The following is a 16,545-nucleotide window of genomic DNA, read 5'->3' on the forward strand; positions in this document are numbered from 1 at the left end:
AAGGGATAAGTCAGCCAGGGCGCCACAGAACATTCCTCTTGTCCTTTAATGCTTCCTTGCACCCTGTCATGACCCCAGTTCCACCTTACACATCTGGCTAGACCAGAGACACTGGAACAGATAAGAGCTCTGGACACATGGGATCCAGGACAGATAAACTCCCCAGAACAATAATAGGAGTAGTGATACCATGAGGGTAGAGGGAAGGTGGAGGAGAAGGGGGGGGAAGAGGGACCGATCGCAATGATGGATGTATAATGAACTACAGACACGTGGGTAAAGGAGACAGCGCATGGTGTAAGATATGAAAATAACAACTGATAATTTACCTAGGGTTCATGAGGGAAGGGGGAGCTGATACCAAGGGCTCAAGTAGAAATGTTTGGAAAATGATGATGGCAACATATGTACAAATGTGCTTGATACAATTGATGTATGGATTGTTGTAAGAGTACTAAGAACCCCCAATAAAATGGTTTATAAAAAAGTGGAAGGGTGGTACTGTGATAGTCAATCTGCCAATGAGGTCGGCCTGATGGTGCCAACTTACGGGCATAGCCTTCTAAGGAGGGCCCTGGGAACCGCCCCTCTCCCGCTGCCTTAATTTTCCCACTGGTTGGCCCTGGTTGTTGCCAGAGCCCTGGAGATGCTTCCACTGCCATTGGATCCATCGGGCTTTGCCCCACCGGCCTGGGATACATCTGCATTCTGCATCATTGCATGTGGCTGCATGGTCTGAAGAGGGACTTATGGACCAGTATCGAACTTATGGACTTGAGTTGGACTGGGACAGGGATGTTTTCTTAATATGACACTTTCTTATACATATGAGTATTTCTGGATTTGTTTCTCTAGTCAACCTGGCCTAACATAATTACCGTGAAATATGCCACTGTAGCTTTTAAAAGCTAATTGTAACTTGTTCTATTCCCGGTTGTTTTAGGTAGCACTAGATTGCTTTCCACACTGGTTGCACACGTTTACAACACACCAGCAGTGGATAGTAGTTCCAATCACTCTGCACTTCGCCAGCATTTGTTTTCTGGGTTTTTGTTTGGTTTCTAATTGGGCTATTGTTGTGGCAAAATAATAGTAAGGTAACCATTTAGAGATTTTTTTTAACCATTTAGAGATCTTAACGAGGGATCAGCAAACATTTGATCAGTGTCAGAGGAGAAACACCCTAGGCTTTGCGGGCCATATGGTACTTGAAACAACTACTCAACAGTGCTGTTAATGCCAACAAGCAGACCCAGACAACACAGAAACCAATGGCAGTGGATGCGCTCCAAGAAAACATACTTCACAAAACAGGCAGCAGTACAGATTCAATGCACAAACTTGAAGTCTGCCAACTCCTACAACTAATCTAACTGGGCAATGAAAGCAATCTTCCCCAGATACAACGAGCATCGGTTCGAAGAACAGAGACAAAGATCATATTACCTGTACCTGATAATTAAAAGGACCACCCAGATGTGTTCAGGGGGGCTGGCAGGTGGTGGTGGTTAAATTTTACTGACTTGAATATTGTACTTTTTGCCTTGGGTACCGGATGTCATACATAACACTGACTGTAAATCAAGTTTTACCTTTCATCAACTCTCACAAATATCAATCAGAGGGTAATCCAGGAGTCAATTAAGGGTGTATGCTCTAGGATTTGGTGCCCTACATTTCAATCCTGGTTATTCTAATTATGTGCTATGAATTCAAAGACAATCTACTTAACCTTTCTCTACGCCTCAGTAGTTGTCACACCTATTACCTAGCAAATGGAGAAAGTAATCCTATCTTCCTAATAGGGTTACTACTGTCTTTGAGTCAAAGTATCCATGGAAACAGCTCAGTGAGGAACGCATGGGTCTGTCTGCCTTACTGCTGCCCTCCCTGCCCGCAGATCCCTTTACTCAACTCTCTCACTACTACTGTACCCATGCCATTGCTGCTCGCTGCTACTGATGTAACTCCGACTCTTCGTGACCCCAGGTGTCCAAGTAGAACTGTGCCACAGGGTTCTCAACACGGTGACATTCTGGGTGCAGCTCACCAGGCCTGACTTCCCAAATGCCTACAAATGGGTTTGATTTCCTGGCCTTTCTGCTAGTAGTTGCTCACTTGACCGTTACCCCTACCCGGGGCTTCCTGGTCTACCCATTAACTTACCTCAGACATAAAAATATCAAATATCCTTGTTGCGATTGGTAGTGGAAAAGTTGTAAGAAAGATAGTCAGAAACCAGGATGATGCATACATTGAGGTATGGAAACTCTGAGATTGAAAGTGTACAAAGAGCTCTGGAAGATGTTCCTAAAAAGAAGAAAATAAGTATTAAAAACATATAAATTGAATGTTTAAATTAAGTCTTTGTATATACATCAGCCAATACCAGATGCTAAACAATGGGCCTCACATTAGAAAGCTAAGTGATAAAAACCAGTTATGTTCACAACGGTGGTTACTATCAGGGAAGGGAGGAATGGTATGTAGCTGGAATTCTGGCGGAAATTTAAAAAATAAGATTTTCACAGTGTTTGTTTGTGAGTACACTGGTGTCTCTCATTCTAGGTCCTGTCTTAAGCTACAATATTTTAGAAAAATATTATGCTGAAATACTTCCAGGTTAAAAACAAAAAACTTCCCAGCGCTACTTACCATCAACCATCTTTCATTTCCCTTCTACAGATGCTTCAGTAACTCTGGTAATTAAAAACATTAATAACAAAAAACTGAAAAGATAAAACTGAGCATTTAAGGTGGATCAAAATGGGGCATTTTATTTTATTTTTTAATTTCAGGTGTTTTCACATTTTATTAGCTATAGTATATATCCTAAAGCTGCCTCATTCTCTACCCTCCCTCCTTTTAAAGTTGTTTTGGAGGAGGCCTATTTTTTTTTTAAAAAGGAAAATCTAATTTATAATCATCTTAAGACCTACTTCACGATGGCAATGATTGACGCATCATCCCCCCAAGACACACACCCAACCCCGGGGGGTAAGCAACAGAAACAAGGGTGAAGGGAGACAGCGATTGGTGTAATATATGAAAACCATAATAATCTATAATTATCAAGGGGTCACGAAAGGCGGGGTGCTTATACCACGGGCTCAAGTAGAAAGAAAATGTTTAGAAAATGATGATGGCAACATATGTATAATTATGCTTGATACAATTGATATCTGGAATGTTATAAAAATTGTAAGAGTCCCCAATAAAATGATTAAAAGAAAAAATCAATATTGATCATAGAGATAATTGGAATAAATAAGAAAACACATAAAAGACCTACTTCACAATTTTCTTTAACACATAAAGTATTTCACATCTTTCCTTCCTTGTCCTAGAAATGATGGAGGAAAGACAAGGCTTTCTGCTCCCAGTCTCAAACATCCATGGGGGCAGTTCTACACTTCAGTCCCACAGGTCGCTATGGAGTGCAAAGAAATAACTGCATGACAGTAGGCAGCGGAGGAGAACTAGCAGTGGAGAAAACTGCTGGGTTGGTTCTGGCTCACAGCAACCCTGTGTGCAACGGAACAAAACGCTGCCTGGTCCAGTACCATCTTCAGAAGCACTGGCATGCTTCAGTCCACTGTTGCAGCCATTGCATCAATTGATCTTCTCTGAGATTCTTCTACTTTACCAAGCATGGATATCCTTCTACAGGGACTGGTTCCTTCAGGTAACATGTCCAAAGTACATGCGACAAAGTCTAAGCATCCTCACTTCTAAGGAGTATTCTGATTGCACTTCTTCCAGCATGATTTGTTTGTTCTTCTAGAAGTCCACAGTATCATCAATACTTACCAGTCCCATAAATCAAAGGTATTGAAATGGGTGAATAAACAAATGTGGCGAAGAAAGCTGATGGTGCCCAGCTATCAAAAGATATAACGTCTGGGGTCTTAAAGGCTTGAAGGTAAACAACCAGTCATCTAGCTCACAAGCAACAAAACCCACATGGAAGAAGCACACCAGCCTGTGCAATCACAAGGTGACAAAGAGATCGGGTATCAGGCATCATCAGAACAAAAAATCATATGGTTGTGAATGAGGTGGGGGGAGGGGTGCAGAGTGGAAACCCAAAGCCCATCTGTAGGCCACTGGATATCCCCTTACAGAAGGGTCTCGGGGAGGAGATGAGCCAGTCAGGGTGCAGTGTAGCAACAAATGAAACATACAATGTTCCTCTAGTTCCTAAATGCTCCCTCCCCCCACCACTATCATGATCCCAATTCTAGCTTACAAATCTGGCTAGACGAGAGGATGTACACTGGTACAGATAGGAACTGGAAACACAGGGAATCCAGGACGGATGATCCCTTCAGGACCAGTGGTGTGAGTGGCGATACTGGGAGGGTAGAGGGAAGGTGGGATGAAAGGGGGAACTGATGACAAAGCATCTACATAAAACTTCCTCCCTGGGGGATGGACAACAGAAAAGTGGGTGAAGGGAGATGTCGGACAGTGCAAGATATGACAAAATAATAATCTGTAAATTATTAAGAGTTCATGAGGGAGAGGGTGCAGGGAGGAAGGGGGAAAATGAGGAGCTGATGCCAGGGGCTTGGGTGGAGAGCAAATATTTTGAGAATGATGACGGCAATGAATGTGCTTTACACAATTGATATATGTGTGGATTGTGATAAGAGTTGTATGAGCCCCTAAAAATAATTAATTTTAAAAATCAAAGGTATTGATTCTTCTTTGGTCTTCTTTATTCCATTTCAAGCTTCCATGTGCATGAGGTAAATAAAAACACCAGGTCTTAAGCCAGGTGTACATTGGTCCTCAAAGCAATACCTTTGCTTTTTAGCACTTTAAGGAAGTCTTTTACCAGATACCCACACTGCAATGGACACATAGTTTTTCTGACCACTGCTTCCACACTATTGATTGTGGGTCCAAGTAAATTTTCATGACAACTTCAAAATTCTGTTTGTCATGTTACTCCATATTGCTCCAGTTGTATTTGTTTTCTTTACGTTGAGTTTTAATACATACAAAAGGTTGTAGGCTTTGATCTAGATCAGTAAGTGCTTCAAGCCCTCTTGGCTTTCAGCAAGCAGTCTTGTCATCTGCATATCACAGGTCATCAATGAGTCTTTCTACAACCTTGATACCATGCTCTTCTTCATATAGTCTAGCTTCTTGGACTATTTGTTTAGCACACAAAGGATATATCCTTGGTAGGCACCTTGTCTGATTTTAAACCATGAATTCTGCTTGAATGACTGGCTCAGTCTATGGCGAGGTTCCACGTGAACACAGCAATGTACTCTGGAATCCTTACCCTTGCAATGTTACCCATTAGTTGTTCTGATTGTAATTTGTTTGATCAGTTATAGAAACTATTTAGACACAGGAACTGAACCAGTGGAGCTGAGGACCAAGGAACATATTCTCCGGGGTCATCTGTATCAACATCACATAAAGATAATATTCCTGTTATCCTAATCTGGTTGGTAAGCAGCATCTGAGGTCTTAAAAGCTTGCAAGCTACCACCTAGGGAACACATCTTCCTGCCTGGAGCAAGGGAAAATGAAGACTCAGAGAAGCAACTAGTACAAAAGACAAACGGTCCCACCTGAGCCATGGCCCCTTTTCACCTGAGATAAGGAAAACTAGTTGGTACCTGACTACCACTATCAACTACCCAGAGGAAGACCCCAGCAAAAGGTCCCAGCAAATGTACAAACGTGCTTGACACAATGGATAGAGGTATGGATTGTGACAAGAGATGTACGAGCCCCAGTAAAATGATTTTTTTTAAATAAGTAAAAAATTTAGAACCAATTTCAATTAAAAGGGAAAAAAACCTAGGCAGACTTGTCCAAAAGAGAGCAGAGGAACCCCCAGATTATAGCCCTAAGACAACCTTCTAACTTGAAACTGAAGACACCCCTATGCTAGAAGGCACCTTTTGGCGAAATAGTCGGTGGGAACAAAGAAACAAATGGTCACATCCTTAAAAGATTGTGCTCTTCTGAATAATCAGCTAAGCAAGTCCAAACAGGCAACATTTGTCCCAAACCAGATGGCTTAGGGAGCAGGCAGGGTAACCAGACAAACAGAAAATGGAAACCCAAGGAGAAGGAGAAAATAAAGAGAGCTGATAAATTACAAGGTTTGTGGGCAGTGCAACGGAACAACTTGAGAGTAAATTATTGATTGGAAAACTAATTTGCTATGTAAACCTCCACCTAAACCAAAAACAAACAAACACTGCCATGGAGTCAGTTCTGACACATAGTGACCTACAGACGGAGTAGAACTGCCCCTGTGACATTCTGAGGCTGTCGATCTTACAGGAGCAGAAAGCCTGTCTTCCTCTGTGGAGCAGCTAGTGGGTTAAACTGCTGACCTGCTCAGTGTGCAACCTACTACACCTCCAGGACTTTCCATAAAGCACAATAAAACAAACTACAAACCCACCGGTGACTCATGGCGACCCTATAGGACAAGGAAAAACTTCCCCTGGAGGTTTCTGACACTGTACCTGTTCACAGGAGCAGAAAGCCTCATCTTTCTCCCAAGGAAAACCTGGTGGGTTCGAACTGCTGACCTGGAGGCTAGCAGCTCAACATGTAAACACTACTCCACCAGGGCTCCCAAAGTATAATAAAGTTATTAAAAATAACTTTTAAGGCTGATTTAAAGATATTAAAAATAACACCTTAAAAGAATGAGGTGCTTATAATTCCTGTGGGATTTTTCCTGATTCATTAAAATAATTCTCATGCCTGCTAAATTATTAATCTATTTTTCAAATTCTGCTCAGTAAAACTCAAGTCAGTAAAAATATTCAATTATATCACTGAACATATTTTATATAAAATATTGTATATAAAAAATTAAATCCAGAAAAGTAAAATATTTCTAAAGTATTTTTCACTTGAATTTGATCCCTCTATCATAATACAATCACTATACCAAGTATTTTTAACTATTAACTTTTTTAATCTATTAACTTTTTATTGTTAATTGTTTATTATTGTTGTTGAATGTTAATAGAGATCAATTTTCCATTGAATAATTCATACATATGTTTCATGCCATTGACTGTAATCACCACAATATACAATCACTTATGCCACTCTCCCTGTATTTCCTGTTCCTATTACTGCTTCTTTCCAACCTCTCTTGAGCTTTGTCCTTGGGTAAACATTGGCCCTCTGATCTCCAGTGTTGATTATCCTTAAGAGCACATCCTTCTCCAGTGATACAGGGGCTTACAAGAGTCCGCAGAAAAAGGAGCTAAAATATCACAGAACTCAAGCGTAGAGCGAACTCAGTTCCAGATCTGAGGGGGCTCTAAGGGTCAAGGTGACTAGACTCACATCTTAAATGAGCAATATCAGAGTGAGGGGAAAAGAGAAAGGTGGTGAGAGAATTGAGAGACAGAAAGGACCAAGTACACAGGCTGATGTCGGTGCCATAATGTCATGGCACTATGCAAGACCCTGCAAGGGAGTAAGAAGCTCTAGTTAGCAGTGGTGCTCAACCTGGGGTGGCACGACCCTTCCACAGGGGTCGCCTGATTCATTACAGTAGCAAAATGACAGTGATGAAGCAGCAACAAAAATAACTGTACTGGTGGGGGGGGTCACCACAACATGAGGAACTGTATTAAAGGGTCACAGCATTAGGAAGGTTGAGAACCACTGGTACAATAGAATGTAATAAGGATACCCACATGCTTAGCTAATAACCTTATGGCAGATTTAGCACAAATGCATAGTTTAAATATGAAAATTACACTCAAATTCCATATTATGATCCACTGGCAGAGGGCTTCTAACCTGGAATAAAACCAAAACCAAACTCACTGCCATTGAATCTATGCCAACCCATCACAACCCTGAGGACAGAATAGAGGCTGTAACTCTTTATGGGGGTAGAAAGCCCTGTCTCCCCCCATGAAGAGGCTAGTGGCTTCAAACTGCTAACCATACAGTTAGGAGCCAGGCACACAACCATTGCACCATCAGGGAACCTTAACTTAGAATAGTAGGTCATAAAATACTGATCTTTTGATTCTTTTCATGCTTTTTATTTGCTTAACTGTCATGCAAACTGAGAAAAAAAAGTACACCCCACAATTGCTTTTCCATGAATACTGCACATTACCTGTATCATGCATTCAAATTGATACATACAAAGGCCCAATTCTGCCATACTTGGTTTAAAAAGTTCACGTAGTCTATAATCTTGCATTAATTTAACAAACACACAGAAAGCTTCTTCTTCTGGCATCTACATTAGGAGAGAGAAAAAAGCAATAGAGCTTAATATTCTGTGGTACACAAATAAGCCAAATTATGTTTAAACCAAATACCCATGCAACATAAACAGTCATTACCCTTGAGGAACTTTTGAACTATCTAGTAGCAGAGGCAGCTAATAAATCACACATAAATTAATATGTAAGTCAGAAGGTGGTAAGTGCCCCGGAGATCAAATGAAGCAACGCAACATGAAGCTCTGGGATAACGCACGACTATTTATGTAAGGAAGTCAAGGGCGGTCTCAATATTTGAATGGAATCCTAAAGGAAGCAAGAGAATGAGTCACTGACAGTATCTGTACAAACATTGTCCTGGAAGAGAAGAGCATACAGAGGCCCTTGATACTTGGTATGTTCAAGACACAGTAAATAAAGGGGCTAGTAAGTGAGGTTGAAGTTCTGGTGGCATAGTGGGTTATACACTGGGCTACAAGGTCAGCGATCTGAACTCACCAGCTGCTCCTGGGGGAAAAGATGAGGCTGTTTCCATAAAGGGTTACAGCCTCAGAAACCCACAGAACCCCCCTGTCCTACAGGGTTGCTACAAGGCAAATGGACTCAAGAATTTAGACTTTCACCTTAAATTAGATGGAAAGCTTTTTGACGGTTCTGATCAGAGAAATAATATAACATGGGTGTGATAGGTAGGTTTTATTGTGCCAACCTGGCCAATGAACACATGTGGGATTAATTGAAGGGTGGAGAAATATATGGCTCGGCAAGCCTCGCCTTTCTGATCTCTTGTTCTTTGATGATAGGACCAGTGTGTGGCTTGCCTTAGTTGGTTCTCTGCCTCAATTTTCAAGCTACACTACCTATGGGACACCCAACCCATGGACTGTGTCGCTGTACTTTGAGGTTCCTTCAATACCTGCTTCGCCACGCTACTGGAGTATACATTGCTTGAGCTGGGGGCCGATGGACCCTGTTATCTGTCTGACTGATGGTGACCTGCCTTACTGTTTGCTGCCTGTGGCCAGATAGCCTGAATTGGTCTACAGAGGACTCCGCTGTCTGCTTCCTTGACTTGCACCCAGCGCCCCTCAAGACTTGAAAGACTGCTAGTGTATTAGCTGTCTCACAGAAGTGAGTTGCACTGAGCCATTTGTACTGCTCTATAGGTTAATTAGCTGTTTATTTCTTATGTTGTATATTATTTATCTATATAAATATGTATAAAATCATAAGTGTCCTGGTTTTGTTTCTCTAGAGAATCCTATCTAACATATATGGCAAAAATGATCTTGGGGTTTTTTCAACCTAAGTTTCAAAGAATCTATAAATGAAATTTAAAGGTAACAGTTTCACATTTCATGTGTAACTCGGGAAATTTTATCAAATAAGATGAGAATAAAAGCTTATTAAGAGCTACGAGGATATTCAGAATATTCAGGCAAAGAACATTTAGGCATGCCTGTTTTTTTGTGGTTTGTTTTGCTAAGCCACCTTCCTCAAAATAATAAAATTAGCTAATGCTCATTCATTCAAATGAATGTGTTTCAAATAGGGAACCCCTGATGGATCTCCTACTACTGAAGACTGCTTTTAATAACAATACCCTTTCCCCTGGCCTCGACACAGCCAGACAGGAGTTAAGAATTACTCTTGGCAAAACCTCCACTTCCTTTTTTCTTGCCAACATTCAGCCACAATTTTCCCTGGGAGACCACTATCACTAATCCTCTCAAGCTCTACAGCTCCAATGGTGTCTATCAGTCACTACAAAAAGCTCAAGATGTCAGAACTCTCATCTTTTTCTAAAATACTTTTATTGGGGGCTCTTACATCTCTTATCACAATCCATACATTCCTCCAGTGTGTCAAGCACATTTGCATATACGCCACCAGCATCATTTCAAAACATTCTCTTCCCACTTGAGCCCGATATCCGCTCATTTCTTTCCCCTCCCCCCACCCTCCCTCACAAACCCTTTCTAAATTATAGATTAATTTTTACACATCTTACATCATCCTCCGTTGCCCCTCAACCACTTTTCCGTTATTCATCCCCCTGGGAAGGGGTTCTAGATTTATCCTTGTGATCAGTCCCCTCTTTCTTCCCCCACCCTTCCCTGATCCTCCTGGTGTCTCTACTCTCCTTGTTGGCCCTGAGGGTTTATCTATCCTGGATTCCCTGTGAGCGGGCTCTTCTCTGCATAGAACTCTCCTCTTTATGTGGCTCTACCGCTCCGCTTATCTGACCGAATTTCCAACTCTCTCTCAACTTTGCCACTGAACCTTCTGGAACTTATTGTGATGGAATGAAATTTCCAAATATGGCTCTTCTACTGGAGTCTTTGTAACTCCCCCAAATGACTGAGTGAGACTAGGTAACCAGTGTGTATGCAAAACACACTGAGGGAGACTGGCGAGTTGCCTGTTACCATCTTCCTGGCAATATGGACAAGCCAACTGTGAAGCAGAAGTAGAGAAGAGAGACACACTGAGGATCTTGGAAGAACACTGTCATGATTTCTGTCTGAAGTGGCGGAGACCGCCGAGACCAGATGCGTCGGAGACTAGGTCTTAGAAACTTAGAGGAGCAGTGCTAAAACTACAAGATACTCTCTCCTCAGCTGGTCCAAGACTATGGAACTGTGGGGCAGAGTGACAGGCAGGATGTTTCATGGCCCAAGGAGGCAAAGGCCAAGGGGCCATGTGGCTGAGAGGCTGAGGACCAGAGAGAGATTTAGCTATCAACCACATGGCCAAGGGGCTGAAAGCTAGACAGAGACTTGGCTGCTAAGTGAGGAATCCAAAGACTACAAGTCACCTTTCTGTTTGCTGATCCTGACTTGTGATAGCCTATTAACTTCCCTATTAAGCCCCTTCCTTTGTGAGCACTGTCTATGAGCTGTGGGTGGCCAGTGCAATGGATTATCACACCCAGCACAGATGTAGCGTGGCGTGGGAGGAACAGGTGGTGTGAGAGTAGGGAAGAAGGATGGAGCGTGGAGTCATGTCCGACTCCTGCCTTGTAGCAACGGGAAAGCCAGGGAGGTCACATGTGTCCATTTCCACTGAAGTTTACAGCACGTGAAATCAGCCAATATCAAAATGTCCTATAACCTCAACTTCTCTAAGTACTCCATTCATCTATTCGTCTGCCTAAAATCTGTCTCTTTTCCAGGGAGACTTGACCCTAAAAACCTGAGGCAGTTGTGCTCTCTCCCATAGCACTGAAGAGGCCGGGTGGAGAGGCGTGTCCTCCTTGAGCTTCCCTGCCACTTTCCCCGCACTGCTCTCCTTTCTCCCTGAAACACCCACTGCCCCTCTTTCCTGTGCAGCCTCCACAAACTGCTCCCACTCGTTTTCATGATCAGTTCTCTGGCCTAGCAACTCTCTGACTTCCTCTCCTACAACGACCTTAGTTACTTGCTCAGGTTCTGGTGCCACCCCAATTAGGGTTCAAACCCCATTTTCTCCACTTAACAGCCACGTCACCCTGGGCAAATCATAAAATCTGCCTGCTCCTTAGTTTTACCAGTTATCAAATGGGCAAACTAATAGCACCTATTTCATAGTTACAATGAAGAGTAATATAAATAAAGTATTTACAACTTTTGAACTCAGTTTACAGGCCTACGGTTCATTTGGAACACATACCTGTTCTCTGTTCCCAACTTGTCTGTCTTCACCCTGGCTCTTACCCTGTTACATTCCTTCATTTACATATATCCACAATTATTTTTTTCTTCTCTCCCTCTATTATAACTCCAGCTAGCAAATCTTGGATAAATTCAAGTCCCCACTAAGTCTAAGTAGCAGAAAGTTGCTGAGGAGAAAACTAACAAAACCCTACACTATGCAGCCTGGCCTCACTGAAGCCATGATCACAACGGCCTCAGATTCAGGACTGGTCGGGAGGATGAACATTACCGAGCAGCGTTTTCATTCTGTTGTTCCTAGGGTAACTCTGACTGGGAGAAGACTCAACGGCGCCTCACAACAAGAAGAATGTCAGTGGGTCTTTAATGCTGCCTGGAATAATGTATCACCCTGATTTAATCACTTAATTTTCTAGACAAACTTTCTTCCCAGTTCTCAATCTTCCCAACACCTCAGCCCCATTCCGACTCTGCATCAGTGCTTCCAAGTGGGTCAGACAATTTCCTGGGGGCACTTGTAAGATCTAGCAGGACAGAAAAAGCGAATGCCTACACTTTAGCCTTCATTATGGGCTATAGCACAAACGTTTTTAATTGCTGGGGGTGGTAGTGGTGGTGCTGAGGGCTTTTTTTTGTTTTCTTATTTTCTGAGAAGGGGTCAGTAAGGTCAAATAAGTTTGGAAATCAATTCGCTAAATGAATAACCAAGTTTATTACCATTAAAATAAAGCAGTTAGAAGAAAAGCCCCATATTTTCGTACTGCACATCTACTACCCTACATGCAACTACACCATCTTTCCAGCTTTAGTGCATGGGCCACTTGCCGCCTTTGTCATGAGAGCAAAAGAACGGGTGGGTGATGATCCCTGGTTGCTGACAGGGTGATCAAAGATTCCACAGGTGAATCCTGAGCAAAAGGAGGAAATGCAAAACAAAATTCAAATTATCATGACTTCCTGAAGTTAAGGAGGATTAGACTGACCCCTGAAATGACTCCCCTGAGATAATTTCTAAAATTTAAACCAAAAATAATCCCCAAAGTCTTCTTAAGGCAGGGCAATAATAACTAGTTAAAATGATCAGGCTTGAACACTGGTTTCCTTGGAACTAGCTGAAATCAAACTGACAACAGAAACTCAAGAAATGAGGAAGGACACACGGCGGGTGGGGGGGGGGGGTGGCATGAGTTTGTGTTACTGGAAGAGGCCTATTCCGAAGAGGAAGGTGAGAATGTTTGTGTAACTCAGTGGAATCAATGTCACTGAACTGAACATGGAGAAACCAATGTGTGCTTTGCTGGGCATGTTCTCTACAACGAAACAAAACAAAATCTAGTCTCGTTTTTACTGCATGTCATCTAATTTGACTTAAAAGTGGGCACGTATCCTCCATGAAGAACAATCCTACTGTCCAGCATGAAGCAAGGCAGTCCGTGTGTATCTCGAAAGCAGGGTTAGGAATACTTTTTGTATACTTCTGACAATTACAGAGCTTTAAAGTCCAAGTAAAGCTGCTGGAAAATGAAAGCAAGGCATCAGGAAACGCTGGTTAATTCTGGCCTTATCCACCATGAATCACGTCATCGTGGGAAAAAGTCACTGGACTTTCACTGCATAGCCACTGTGTCCCAAACACCATGCTAGAGCTTCGACACACATTATCTCATGTAGACCTCACAATAAATCGGGAAAGCTGTGTTGCACTGAGTTGATTCTGGGTCACAGTGAGTCAGAGACCAAGCAGAACTAGGATTTCCCAGACTCTGCTCTTTGTGGAAGCAGACAGTCAGGCCTTTTCCCCACAGAGCTGGTGGCAGCAGAACAATGAATGGTTAGCCGCTGCACCAGCACGGCTCCTGAGAAGTCCACAGTAGTTTCCCATTGTGGTTCAGAGAGATGTTAAATAATCTAGCTCAAATAAATAATTTGAACTCGTACAGAACTGAAATATAAAATACGGCCAATATGACTCAAATACAATTGATGTGCGAGGCACCTTTTCCAGACCAAACTCCTGAGAGTAACTACAGATTACAGTGGACCTTAATTAACACTGATTCACTAGGCTGAAGGACAAGGCTACATGCCCTTTCTCTGCTTCTCAGTTCTGAAGACATCCACCGCCCAAACCACTGCAAAACAAGCCGCTGTCCATGGAAATACCCTTGTGGCATTAAAGGTGACTGAGCACCAGTATTCTAGAGCGTAAAGCAACACACTGATGTGAGCCCTCTGCTCCATGTGAAACAGGAACGATTTCCATAACATAAGATGGATTTTTATGTAAGACTTTAATCGGGTCCTTTCTGGTTGAGAAGCTATGATTGCTGCTGCTGCGTGCTGTCCAGTCAGCTGAGAAACGCAGCAGCCCTGTGTACAGAGTGAAACAGGGCCCGGTCCTGCACCACCCTCACCATGGGCCAGTTAGAGCCCACTGTCGCAGCCACCGTGTCACCCATCTCCTCAAGGGAAAAGATTATTCCCCGGTAAATGTGGGCAAATAAGATTTAAGCAAATGCAGGTTGGCTTTAGCAAGTATTATGATACAAATGCATATACCAAGAAGTTGACATTAAATCTTGAAGGCAGAGTATTAATTCATATTCTTAATATTTTTATACTTTTAAAATACAAATTAAATATGCCTATTGAAATTATGCCTGACAAAAAGAATCACAACATCCACTTATCGTTATGAAAACACACATGATTTTAAAATTCTCCCATCTACCTTTCAACAGAGTCTACTTGGACATTTACTATTTGCTTTCACTCACCTGCATAAGCAACAATCCAACTATGAATGCACTTCCTTGACAGTAACCAACCTCTCGATCCACCAGAGAATATGCCTGAAACGCCAAGAATAAAGTTGTTCAAGATACTTTAACATGGTATGTATCTTCCTTCTCTAAAAACATGATTGACAAAGAGGTGACTCAAAAGACCATCCTTTTTTAGAAAAACCATTGCTTCCTTGTGCTAGAAATCCTATTCATATCTCAAAAGCAAACATCTTATCACAAAAATTTTTCCAGTTGGAAAATGCTGTCTCAAAAAAAGCCAGAAAAATAAAGGAACTGGGAATGAGGAAATCACTAAAGCTTTAAGCAATCAAGTAAAATGTATACTGAAAAAGTTAGAACAGGAGTAAAGTTAAGGTACAGCACTGGTGAAATTGAAATGGTTTCACAAAGTATCAGTGTTTCACAGAGGTATCTGTGAGGAAAAGAAACAATGCAACAAGGCAACATGAAGGAGGAAATTAAAATGATACACTTTTAGAAGCTACCATAATATATCTTAACAGCGCTGGCCACAGCAAACAGAAAAATGCCCTGCCTGTGTACATGGGGACAAGACGAGAGACGACTATGTCCCATTTTTTTAATCTTTCAAAGAAGGCGAACTACTCATTTTCATAGAGACTCTTTCTATGTACAACAGTTGATCTTATATCAGCAAACTCATGTTAATAGAATGAATTTTCTAACAAGTTCCCCAGGCTTTTATATTAGCATTGGTATTTTTAATTTCTTAAAATTATAGTATGACCCAAAGAGCAGGAATTAATGCCGAAGACATTTTTTTTTTCAAAGCAACTGATAGCTAAGATAGAAATGCATGCTTTCTGATGGGAAATATATACTTTCAACAGTGGAAAAATTCATCTTTTAAAAATAACATATAGAACGTACCTTCATTACGTTAAATAAAACCTCCTGTCCAAGGCTATCTTTTTCCTTAAAAAAGTTATGTTCTGGGTAAGTTCTTGCAATATCCCTTCGGATCAATTTTTCACAGGGTGAGGTCATTTTCAAAAGTTCTGAATACTGATCCTTGATTGGCATACTTTGTGCACTGCATAGAAGTTGCCAAACTATAGCTCGAAAGTGGTGAGGAATTCCTTTACGAACAAGTTCCTAAAAATAACAATAAAAATGACAAATTATTAAAGCCTCCTTATCAAAAAAGTCCTACCACACACGGAGAATAATAATTCACAAGGTTAGTATTTACAAGAACAGAGAATCTGTTAACCAAGGCTCTGATATTCTCTTGAATGTTCTGAGCAGGGAGGGAATCTGCACAATCAAAAGTAAGTTTGGGTCATTCCAGTCAGAGTAGGGCCTCTGAAGATGTAACACTCCAAAAGCCAAACTCCCTGCCACCGAGTCAGTTCCGAGTCACAGTGGCCTGCTGGTTAGGGGAGACCTGCTCCTGGGCTTCTGCGCTATCCACCTGCAGGGAGCAGGTCGCCTGCTCTTCCCCCACGGTGAGCAGCCAGGCTCCTTCCTGCAGGTGGACTTGGTCATCGACAGACCCGTGACGATGGCACAACACTCAGCAGCTTTCCTAGGGCTACTGAGGGGAAAGAAAATATATCACATACTCAAGGAAGTCGCCGCTTTATTCTGAATCTGTAAAATAAGGGAACTAATTTCTAAAATAATTCCCAGTTTCTACGATTTCAGTAGTGACCAGGAGGCCCTGGTGATATGGTAGTGAAACACTTCACTGCGAACCAAAAGGTGCGTGGGAGAAAGAAAGCCGTGGCAGTCTGCTTCTGTAAAGACTGCACCACTGTAAACCCCATGGGGCAGTTCTACTCTGTCCTCTAGGGTCTCTAGGAGCTAAACAAGGCT

The 16,545-nt window shown here is 42.0% G+C and overlaps 1 protein-coding gene across 4 annotated transcripts in view; it reads right to left on the minus strand.

Annotated features, from left to right (window-relative positions):
* The window catches only part of EVI5 (ecotropic viral integration site 5), a 213,406-nt gene that overhangs the window by 123,645 nt on the left and 73,216 nt on the right, over positions 1 to 16,545 (minus strand). For 3 of the 4 annotated variants that reach the window (XM_075558453.1, XM_075558432.1, XM_075558446.1), the window contains exons 4-7: positions 15,598 to 15,822; positions 14,677 to 14,751; positions 8,135 to 8,260; positions 2,167 to 2,310 (exon numbers count right to left, since the gene is read on the minus strand). In XM_075558453.1, coding sequence (XP_075414568.1) covers positions 2,167 to 2,310; positions 8,135 to 8,260; positions 14,677 to 14,751; positions 15,598 to 15,822 — 570 coding nt within the window. The remainder of the gene's footprint in view (positions 1 to 2,166; positions 2,311 to 8,134; positions 8,261 to 14,676; positions 14,752 to 15,597; positions 15,823 to 16,545) is intronic. The other variant, XM_075558442.1, reaches the window with a different exon arrangement.

Source organism: Tenrec ecaudatus, chromosome 1 (assembly GCF_050624435.1).
Source record: "Tenrec ecaudatus isolate mTenEca1 chromosome 1, mTenEca1.hap1, whole genome shotgun sequence".
Classification (NCBI taxonomy): Eukaryota; Metazoa; Chordata; class Mammalia; order Afrosoricida; family Tenrecidae; genus Tenrec; species Tenrec ecaudatus.